The sequence below is a fragment of the Xiphias gladius genome, chromosome 19 (assembly GCF_016859285.1).
Source record: "Xiphias gladius isolate SHS-SW01 ecotype Sanya breed wild chromosome 19, ASM1685928v1, whole genome shotgun sequence".
In the NCBI taxonomy this organism is placed as follows: Eukaryota; Metazoa; Chordata; class Actinopteri; order Istiophoriformes; family Xiphiidae; genus Xiphias; species Xiphias gladius.
This window is the reverse complement of record NC_053418.1, coordinates 19,511,783-19,523,559: the sequence shown is the minus strand read 5'-3', so window position 1 is coordinate 19,523,559 and position 11,777 is coordinate 19,511,783. Positions and strand designations below refer to the sequence as shown.

At 41.9% G+C, this 11,777-nt stretch overlaps 1 protein-coding gene across 2 annotated transcripts in view; it reads right to left on the bottom strand.

Moving 5' to 3' along the window:
- Window positions 1-217: 217 nt before the first annotated feature.
- Window positions 218-11,777, bottom strand: part of bin3 (bridging integrator 3) — a 30,782-nt gene continuing 19,222 nt past the window's right edge. Inside the window, exons 6-9 of one of the 2 annotated variants that reach the window (XM_040154349.1) lie at window positions 10,675-10,715; window positions 5,674-5,815; window positions 4,421-4,555; window positions 218-2,003 (exon numbers count right to left, since the gene is read on the bottom strand). In XM_040154349.1, coding sequence (XP_040010283.1) covers window positions 1,857-2,003; window positions 4,421-4,555; window positions 5,674-5,815; window positions 10,675-10,715 — 465 coding nt within the window. In that variant the 3' untranslated portion in view covers window positions 218-1,856. Of the gene's footprint in view, window positions 2,004-2,065; window positions 3,620-4,420; window positions 4,556-5,673; window positions 5,816-10,674; window positions 10,716-11,777 lie in introns of those variants that run through there. The other variant, XM_040154350.1, reaches the window with a different exon arrangement.

Below are 11,777 nucleotides of genomic sequence, written 5' to 3'. Positions count from 1 at the left end.
CATTACAACTAATGATGTTTTCAACCAGGAATGATTTGTAAATAAAAATAAAGGAGAAAAAAAAAAAGGCTGTACTGTACATACTGCTTATATTGAGATTTGTTGACAGGACACTACTGACTAATTCCAGTAAAGCAAAACTGAACAGAAATAAAGATTAGCAACTGATGACTCTTTTGTGTGATTACAGTACATCATGTTTGACTGCCTGCAAGGCAATCAAAAACTCAGACTGAGTGCAGGGGTTGTGAGATTTTGCTCTGAGAAATATGCAGTTGAAATCCGAACTTTATTATATCGTTGCCTTGATAAATTTAAGGTTAACAATGCAGATTGTAGACATGGTTGCTATTCTCACTGTTCATTCATTTCATGATTGATTATACATTGAGATGAGAGCTCAAAACATTGTCTTAACAGATTGTGCTATTAATACAATTAAAAACCTAAAAAACAAACAAACCCAACACTAAATTTAAAGTATTCACTTAGTTATTGATAAAAAAAAAAAAAAATCTACCTCTACTACAACTTAAACACATTTAGAAAAAAAACACCTTTATTAATACACTTTTTTACAGGCAACTCTAACGATTTCATGTTGCAGGACACAAAGACAGGAAATCGACTCTGCATTTGCTTCAATTTCAATATCAAAACAGGACTGTCAAAGAATAAATAGTTAACTTCTTTGTATGACACCTCAAAAAAAATCCAGTAACGTGATATGGGAGCAATTAGTGTTTGTACATTAACATATAGCCCCATTAACCAGAGCGTGGTGGTCATACTGAGGCTGTACCTGATAAAAGGTGGAAACAAAGGAGTGCAATGACAGTATGATGATTTGGTCCAAAATCAAGAAAAACCAAAAACGGCTGGCTTCCAACCCTTGTGTACAGGGTACAGAAAAAGGACTTTCTCTAGAGTGCCAACAATGTGTGAGGTTCTTTGCTAACAGATGAACTGAACTACCAACAATAGAACAAAGGATGGATGGTGTGAATAAAAGGAAATTGTGTGTCATGGTCAGTATTTTCCACTAGAGGGAGCACCAGCCTTTGTTTTGGACAGTGATTCAACTTCAAGGGCAACTTGTTCTCTCCGCAGCCCGAGTGGTTGATCTTTCTACACCGCTGCACAGGCACAATCTAACTTCACACAAGTTAGTTTACATGTTACATCCACAGTCAGGACAATGTAGGCACATTATGCACAGGGGATGTTACAAGTATCATCTCTGTAAATCCCCGTCAAAAGCCCTCACACACCATGGCACAGAGCTAAACTCACAGATAACCAGCAAAGGCCAAACTAGAGAAATACATTTACTTGCTGATAACCTACAGTACCATACATAACATTCAGTCTGTAGTGTTTGTAATTTCAAAGTTGGTAGTTTCAAAGTTGGTAGATTGTTGGTAACATAGATGTAACGAATAAAAACATTTCCTTGCTCATTTCCTACTTTAGAAACAAATGCTTATAGACATTTCTGAAACCAAGAAGTGTAACCCCGTTAATTAGTTCTGACGAGAGCTGTTTGATTCCTTTACTAAAAAAAAATTAAAAAATGTATATATATATATATATATATATATTGGCTTATAATGTTGCACTTGGCTGATGGCTTAGTTAATGTGGCATTTCAGCTGCTCTGAGTTGCAGAGTCTTTGTAGAGAGAATGAAACATGGGAGTGTAGTGCAATAGGAATGGGGGGGGGCAAAAGGAAACAAACTGATAATCAGGTTAAGGCCATTGCTGTCCGTTTTAACTGCGCAGAGGAGCCTGAAAAGAGTGCAATCCATTCAGAGAGGCATGAAAGGAGCCCTTCCCGGTTTTCGGTTTTCCTCCCTCAGTCGTCTGCGACAATGGACAGAGCACGCAACTCGCTGAGCTTGGCCTCAGTCTCCCTCTCCCTCTGCTCATCAGTCAACCCTGCCTGGTCGATCTGGTCTGTTAACTCGCTGAAGATCTTGTACATTTCAGTGAAATAGACCACCTGAGGGACAGGAGGGAAAAGGGGAAAAAAAGCTGTAATTGCAGAAAAAAATAGTCCTGTCCTGTCTGTCCTCTGATAAAGACTACACAGTCAATCCACAGACCTTTCCTAGATGCCTCTCAGGAAACTCTCCAATATTCATGTCCAAACTCTGCTCCACTCGCACAATCTAACCTTGGTTTTACTTACAAAAGCCCGAAGCTGCTGGTCTCATACATCTTTCCCCCGCTAATGAGAACTGATTCGAGAGGAGAAGAGGGAGCCCACAGATATCAAACAACTCCGACAAAGCCCCAAAAACCCAGCACTTCAGTGGGTAGTGACCCTGCTTTTCTCTCTCGATCTGAACAAGAGATAGTGAGTGTTCACTGAAAGCTTTTTTGACACTTCCCACCCCTGCTTCTTCCCCTTAGTTCATGAGTCAGGCTCCCTAGAGAGTTGCTTTGATGATTAATAGACTTTAATCACATTACAAGACTCCAGAAGAGTAGGCAGAGAATGAAAGTACTAGGAAATACAACCCCTTGAAACCCACACACACATCTCAATATTTATTCACACAGCAATGCATACAATACCATGCTCTTAAGGGGGCATTGTTGGCTTCTTTGAAATTGCATGTGTCCTATTGTAGGCTGAAACAGCAAGACCAACCAAGATACCAGTGGGAGAAATGCTTACTGATTCGCTAAGGGTCACAGCAGAATAAGGCCTAGGTCAAGTTGGAAAAATCTTGTATCTTATATAGAAATAAAATTTGTCTCACTCTGTCCTGAGCAGATTTGACACTGTCATCCAAAAGGAAAAAAAAAAAAAAGTCAAGTTTTTAAACCACCTTTTAAGTGCTCAGTCTGAAAGACATTTGTATGTTTATACCAATATTTGCCACCTAAACCACATGAGTGGGTTGTAAGTATTGGGTTACTGCTGTTTGTGGGGGTAAAACGGATATATATTTTTTTTTAAACCAAATGTGGCCTGTTGAAAAGGCCATCGGAAATGTCCATATGACCAATGATGATAATATACACCAGATCAGTGTCTGGGTGCCTTCTGTAGCAAAGACAAACTACTATTCCAATTAGTCGAGTCACCACGAGGAGTAAACGCAGCCTCACAAAACTCTGACCACCTACAATACGAAAAGGAGCCTTTGGGTAAAGCAGAGCTTCAATTTACATGACTTCTGTCTAGGCATTTTAACATAACATAGTCCCAGCTGCTTAATATTTATACAGAGAGGTTACACTTTGACCTCTTAGCCTACAAAAATAATGAATAATTTAAGTTGCATTCTATCCAGTAAGTCTGTAAAACACTGCGTGGCCACTGTTTCAGGAGACAAAGAGAATCAACTGAAAAAAAGAGACAAAGAAAGTAATCTTTTAAGTGTTTTTTACAAAATGAATACATGCAGCAGAGAATTCAAAACCGAGGAGAAAAAAATAGCGGGACAATGTCTCAATTCATCAACATCTGTACAGGTGGACAGGTCAGCCTGTGTGTCCCACTGACAGTCGCTGGACAGGACTTGTGGTAGTGAAGCTGAAGGCTCACAACAAAGGCAGCCTTTGTGCCTTTTCTGCTGCCACTGGGAGCTGAGCAGCAACAAGCGGCTGGGAGAGAAGGGAGTGGAGGATGAAACCGATCACATACAACAAGGCTGGGGATGAGGTCCATTGGTCCACTGACCACCCACGTGTGGCTGTGTGTGTGTGTGTGTGTGTGTGTGTGTGTGTGTGTGTGTGTGTAAATGTGTAAATGCTCATTCATGTGCATGAGTTACATCAATATATATAATTTAGATAGAATAAAATAGCTTGCGCCAGTAATAGGAGCTCTTGCACCATACAAAAAGGTAAAAATGTGATGTATCCTCAGAAGAGAAAAGATCTGAGCTTAGATTTGTGGAATAATTTTATGATGGTTATAGTTGATTGCTCAGTTTGCTAATTTTAAGTTCAAAATACATCATAGAACTTCTTAATTGTCATTAGGTCTGGGATAATCTAGTTTACTAATTAGGAGTGTGCCAGTGGCTGTCCCAAGGAGGAAATGACAAGGCCAGGCAGGTCTGGGGTGGGGGAGGGGGGGCAGGGTGGCGCTAACTTGAGTCACTCAGCTGCTTTAAGAGAAGCTTCAGGTTAGAGAAAGGCTTGCAGAGCTGCAGTGGAGCCAGACAGATGAGGCCTTCCTGGGCTAAACACAGTAGTGTGGGCCGTCATTGGGGGTTAATCACATTAGGACAGCGTGGAGGGAGACAGACTGCTAGGATTATACACTCCCTTCCATCAGACACTTCATCCACTGTTTAACCAATGCTCACAGGGCGTAACAGCACACTTTGGGGTGGGTGTGTGCGTGCATGCGTGAGCACCTCATTGTGTGTTGTCTCCAGGGAGGGGGGGGTCACTAACCTGCGCCCGAATGAGAGCCTCAAAGCTGGGCTGGAAGTAGTCAATGCGGCTGTGGTAGAATTTGGGCATCTCGTCCAGCAGCTGCTTGTTTTTGGCCTCAAAGTCTTCCCTGACTGGCCGGAGCTCTTCTCTGGCCTGGGGTGTGGAGGTGAGAGAGGAAACAAAAGAACAGACCACCAATGGTCAGTATCAGTTCTGACTTTACAGAACGTCCCCTCGTTTCACTCACGTCAGGTCATGTTATAATATACACTACAAATAAAGATACTTCCACAATTTACAGGGAGTTACAGAATGAGAGAATCACAAATATCTGCAAAGAGGAACAAGTGAGTTGTAAGTAAATTCAGCACTTGAGGCGTCATTAGTGTCCTTTTTCTTATTGTTCAGAAAGATATTTGCCTAATTCCCACAGAGAAGCAGTGCAAAAAAAAAAGGAAAAAGAAAAAGAAAAAAAAAAAAAGGCTGTAATCACGACCACAGTGAGGAGGAGTGGGTAATGTGGGCAGACTTGGCTGTGAGTGGACTCCAGCACCACTGATCTGTGTGTGAATGTATTAGTGGGTAGTCTACTGTAGGCATGGAGTTATGGAATGTACAATGAATATGTGTGAGAGGGTGAGAATTTTTATTAAGGGGAAGGGGGGTTGCTATATTCAAACTACAGCATATTGTTTATCTGCTGCATAATGGTATGGTCTCTTCACCTTATTTAGTTTTCTTGCCAGTTTAAGTAGCATACGAGTGTTTTGTCAGGATCATTTCTTTAAGTGCACAGGGATTCAAAGGGCAGGGATGTAGGGGCCTTTTCAAGGCTTTGTTCCCCTGACAGTGCTTTTCTCAGTGTGTGTGGGTGGCTTGCCATGTGAGGACGTGTTAGAGGCAATAGCATAGGCAGCACTGCATCGCTATCTGTGAATGTGTGTGCCTCTGTAGTGGCCTCATGGTGTGTGTGCGTATGTGTGTGTCTACAATTCTCAATTACGTGCCTGTAGATGCGCAGCAATGCCTTTTTGAAAAGGCACTACTTGAGAGCCTGGTAGCTTGCGTGGGTGAAGGAGTGCACATGTACAGTATGCATGTGCTCAACTATTTTTGTTCATATCCAGTCAGCATTTGTATTTTTCCACTTATTGCGTTCAATTCACAATATGAACAACATGTAAGAGTAAGTGAACTTTGCTCTTCTGCAGATAGAGGGAGCATTTGAGTGGACAAACATGTGCAGTAATGTAAGCTTTAAACCACAGTACCTGATGTAGTTTGACCATAACGGGCCCAGTTTTTTCTTTTTCTTCATACTTCTCCACTTTGGACTGCAGCCGTTTGTAGTCCTGCAGTGCCTGTTCCCGACGTTTCACTGCCATGTTGAGGCTGGGAAAGACGCCACTGTACCTGCAAGACAGGTACAGTCAACCTTACACATATCTGACACACACAGTACGACACTAAACAGAACACATGCACAAGTGTGCATGCATGGAAACACAAAATACCAAGACATACACACCAGAGTACTCAAATGGTTAGGAAAAAAATTATCATAGAAAATAAAATGACAGAAATCATTAAAACAGCTTCCCTTGCTCTATGAAATTTGTTGACATGCATTACGCATTGCATCCCATCTTAATAGAAGTCATTATGAATTAATAAAATCCCTCTCCTCAACATCTTATTGTAGAGGTACTCTCAAACCCCTGAGGACAGCTCTGCATTAAGCTTCCTCTAATCTATTATCTAATTACTGTAGTTCAAAATGGCATGAAACAATTCATTTTGTGACAATTATCATATTCCGAACGAAAATATATTCTTGCAATGAGAATCCTAGTCCTCAGCACTAAAAATAGGAAAATATTCATCTGTAACTTAGCAACAGGAGTCTGAGCTTCATCCTGGGACTTGTTGCACTGGTTTTGTGGCTGCTTTTAATTGGAAGCAGAATACTGTAATATGGTAAATATTCAACATAGTAATATTCAATAAAAAATATAGAAATTAAAGTTAACATATTAGGATGGTCGATAAGATCTGAACTACAAGATAAAGTATCCTCAAATTTCTGCAGCATTAATATCCAGTATGCAGTAAATGCCCAACATTATTTCTTTAAACTGAGGTAGTTATGTTCGGTTTTTCATTAGTTCTAGAAAAGACAAAGGATTTACAACGGATAATACCAGTGAGAATGAATGAAAAATAAGACACCAGAAAGCGGTTATTAAAATCCCAGCAGTCTTTGACAAAATAACAGTAAAGCAAACTAAGCAAGACGACAATTAAGAAAACCGTTTTTTTTGGCCTTTCTAACATGTAAACACAAACCAGTGACAGTGTTTTCAAAAAGCAGGCCACAAGATTATTCACACAGGTTTCTGCTACATGTGAGTCAGTAATAAAAACAATTGTAATGAAGAGTGAGATTGAGCTTTTTTGAATGACTCATTTAAAGCAGTTCATCAAGTGTGTTGGCACACTACTACTATAGTTTATTAGGTGCGTCTCTGCCTATGGTGTTACTAGCCACAAAATGTGTGGGCTTCATGATTTACGTTCCTCACCATGCCAACCCTTGCCCTGCTCCGTGCAGCAGATGAGGGACAACCTGACAACCTGTGGATTGATTGCGAAAATCCTAGATTACGGCTGTGTCTGCCCATGCACCTTACCAGAGGGCAGGAGGGGGGATTAGAAAGTGATGCGAAATGAGGCTCAGTCTCAGACAAGCAGGGATTGTTTTTGACAGGAAGTTAAGCAAGGAGCGGTCTTGTAGCATTTGAGTGACATCACAGAGCTCAGTTCAGCCCAGCCCCACGGCCCACGCTCTACCACTATTTATAAAATACCACTTTGGCCCAGTTTATGGCAGGGGTGGATGCTGATCCTCACGTCTACTATCTGCTCCAGTGTACACATACTTGAAGTGCCAAGGGATTATGTAACTGCCCTCTAGGCATGACTGCTCTCCAGCACGATCCTATTGGCTGATGACAACACAGAGGCAAACCAGCTTCAAGACGACACAATGGCCGATCACATTCTCACCTGCATACTTCACCTGACAGAACGATGAAATTTCCTCATGACACACCACAATGGTGTACTGCTCTAAAGTGGGACGACACTGCCAGCAGCTGCCATGTTTCAACACACCGAGAGACTTATGGGCCACTGCTCTCCTGGTGCGTAAGAAGGAGGAAGAGCTAGACACAAAGCCTATTGTTTGTTAACTCATTCCTGTCTCTTCCATGCTGGCTGCTGATATGTCACTGTTAGATTCAGGTCTCTCCGTGTCCAGAAGTAACAGTGACACAGATGTGTCAAAGGCTCCCACATGAGAATATGCAACAGAATATGGCCACGGTTGAAGGTGACTATACATCGTTTTTAATGATACTTTGGTCTAAAACTGTCCAGACATCGGACATTTCCCTTGATGTCCTGGCGTTGGCTGAACAACTACCGGTCAGCCAGCTGGGTCTGCATTTGCGGTCAGCCTCGCCTGAATGAGGTCTTACGCTGGTTGAGAGCTGCACGGGGGCCAAGGGCACACCACTGTCCATGTGACAGGTCAGGGTGTGGTGAACTGGCTGGACGGAAATAGCATCTGGACCAGAGAGTGTGTTTATGAGCTGCTGCCAATCCACAGACAGGCCAGTCTGACCCGTCAGCCAAGCCCAAGTCTGGTCTAGACACCCTCAGTCTAGGAGGCTGGCTGTCCCTCTTGACTATCACCGTCACATAACCCACTACTGCAAAACACACACAGCAAACCACTAAAATATGGGAAAGGGAATTGTTTATGTGCTAAAACCACCTCCAATGTGTCACACTCTTAGAGGAAGACTTAAAAGTGTCAGACAAGTTTACAGCACGTGGCAGGTTTTGCTCAAATATATGCTTGCTGTGAATTTAAAATAACCACCTATCGTATAACTGGCTTAAGAGCAGTGGGCCATGGGAATGCGTGTGTGTGTGTGTGACATACATGCTAGCTCAACCCCCTTTGTCTCAGCAGAAGCCGTAAGGAGTTTGATCTGCTGCAACTTGCCTTGCACTTTGTTGATCAAAACACAGACAACTCACTCAGCCTGGATACATGAAACACCAGATAAGACGGGAAAAAAGATAGATAACTTCATAAAAACATTGTGGGTACAAAAAAAAAAAAAAAAAAAAACTAAACATTTTGATTCAAAATTGAACAACAAAATGAATTCAAATTCAGTCGCCGCCCCCACCCTAAAACTGCACCAGACCAACAGCTAAGGCCAAATACAATAGTCAGTTCTAGGCCTCACAACCTGGTCCAGGGTTAAGGTCTTCCTCTGATTGAGAGGGGTTAAGGTGGCCTTTTCCAGTCATAGCTCAACCCAGGGCAGAGGTCTCAAAACAGGCTTGACTTCTGTCTCACCCAAAACAGCAACAGAGCAGAAAGGGCTAGGTTAGGAGGCCTAGATAATACAAATTCCTCAATGCCCACGCACTCCCCTCCCCTAACATAAACACAGTGATGTCACTCAGTGACCCCACTGAGTGGAAGAAATTCACATCTGGGCCTAAGAGAGAGAAAGAGACACGGGAGGTAGGGGGTGGGGGGTACCTGTTTTTCGTGTGTTTACTGTAAATTTTACCGTATTAAATATTAAGGATGGATGCCAAAATCTTAAATAGCATTCACACATGGGACACTTCAATCACGTACCGAACACACATACCTACACACATAAGCACACAATCCATTCAAGGTCTTCCATTAACATTAACATTCTTTCTCTAATTTTCTTTACAATGACACAAGGTCACTGATAGAGTATTTTTTAGACTAAGTAAATGAAAAATATTCATTAGTGAAGGACTAATGGAATCTTAATGGAAGCTTTAAAGTATAGTAGCTTTTGTGTCTCAGTTTTCTATAGAAGACACTTTGATAAACTAATAATTAATAGTGCTGTGTTTTTAAGGAGGGAAAAAGTTAATGATGAGGTCAGTTTAGCTTGGCTTTAAAACTCGTTTATGAACTTTCTTCCTCTGCTCTATTTCAGAATCATGTAAATGCCTGACTTTATGGTCTAAAATACCATCTTTGTGAGACCGTGCCCCCTCCTAAATCTGGGTTGGTGTTTGTGTATCTGTATGTATGTTTGTGTGAGAGTGTGCACTGTCCTGAGACAGCTCTCCTCCTCAACCAATCCACAGCTCTGGGCCCAGGAAGCTGGGCCCTTTGCCATATTCTGAGCCTGCCCACACGTCCGCCTGCCGCCCACCAGGAAGAGGAAATTAGAACCATTCCATCCTGTCATTGCTCCGCCACCAGTGCACACGACGAAGAGAGGGATTAACACACTCACACACAGACACTGACCCAACTTATTCATGTTTTATACAGGAATCTCTTCACATTAGTTACTTAAAAAAATGATAAGTTTATGGGGGAGAGAGTTCAACATAAACTTGCAACAGAAACATATGCACATGCAGTCTTACAGAGCATATGTTTAATCTCCTGGGAGGAGCCAAGTGGAGGAAGCAAAACCTTAACAAGCACTCCGGAAGACGGGTGGGATAGTCCAACCACTCCCTTCAGTACCTCTGCTTTGCATGTGCACACTGTGTGTGTGTGTGTGTGTCTGTATGTGTGTGTCTGTGTGTGTCTGTGTGTGTGTGTCTGTGTCTGTGTGTGTGTGTGTGTCTGTGTCTGTGTGTGTCTGTGTGTGTGTGTGTGTGTGTGTGTCTGTGTGTGTGTGTGTGTGTGTGAGTGAGTGTGCGCGCATGTTAGAAAAATTGAGGTTTAAGGAATGGAATAGCACTCACTGCCTTCTCAAATGGGGGCGAGTATTAGGAATGAAAACCAAATAAACATTCTTCCAGACACACTACCACCACAGCAGCACCACTCACTCCCTAGTTCATTTTTACAATCTGTATTACTACACTGCAGGCCTTCCTGTGGTCATGCGCTGCAGCTGTACTTCCCCCAACACACTTTTTACAACATCAGGAACATCCAGCCAAAAAACTGAACTAAACTGAACTGAACTTTACAATACTTTCCTGTGAATTTGCAATGCATCTAAATTCTTCTGTCTACTGTATCGACCTATGTGAAAAATTCCACCTTTCTGCTAGACCACACAAATGTTAAACTTATTGACAAAAACTATGACCTTGGTCTGGTATCGCGACCATTTAAAGCCAACCTAAAATACAGTAGTAACAAAAAAGTATGAGAAATCAAGACGGGCACTTACTTTTTCAGAGGATCGATAACAGTCTTCTGGATCTGGTTGACCTGTTATAAAAAGAAAAATTGTTAATTGTTCTTAATTGTTAAATGTCAATTGTTAAGTAATAAGCACCTCTAAATTAGGGAAGCCACATTATGAATTGATACTCAGTGTCAAATTGAGTTACATCAAAATTATACTTGAAATAAAATAGCTTCTACATCTCTTGCTCATTAGCTGCAAAGTAATGCCACTGCACAAACATCAACAAAAAAAAAAAAAAAGGGGGGGGGGGGGCTTGCAAAGAAACTTTCATGACGTTGACTCTTTTATTGTACACAAGCCCCGAGGAGAAACCCCTGAATATTCATTGAGCTTGCGATACAAAAGGATGGAACTGTCAGGGGACGGACATGAAAGCAAAGCCCAACTGATTTCAAATCCTGTGGAGGGTGGGCTGCCTTACAAGATGAAAGTTCTTTGCAAACAAACATTTTAACAATAACAGTTTATATTTTCCTGCATTCTCTTTCTGGTTGCCAGAACCGACAGGGGAGGGAAGGAGGGGAAGGGGGGTGTTAAATGGAAGTAAATGAACATCTCATCTTGAGGCCTCCAGCCCCGGCACCAAGTCTCATTGACAGAAGTTGCCGCACAATTAATAAAGTTTCCAGCGTCATTTACATTGCAGATTCAAAATGACTTTTACTACTAGATCTCCTATCATAACAGAATGCTAAGTTAACCAGACAATCGAATCAAGTGAAGAGCAAATGCTAAAAGCAGTGAAGGAGAATTTAAAGCAGTGAGATGTAAAGTGACAGCTGCATGAGAACAGTGAGCAGCTCCACTAATCATATGTTCACTCACTATTGAAAGGACAGTCAATCACACAACAACAAGGAAGCAAGATCGCAGCTGTGCTTTGTAAAAATGCCCTGACCATCTATGAGTACATACAGCAACACTCACTGCTTCACACGGGCAGATTTCCAAGTACAAAATGGTTGATTGTGGTTTGAGGGGAAAACAGAGAACCAATAACAAATAAGTACATGGGAATTCACGTTTTCTTTGTTTTACATATTCACACCATCCCCCCTTTCTCGACTTGAGCTGCGCTGCTG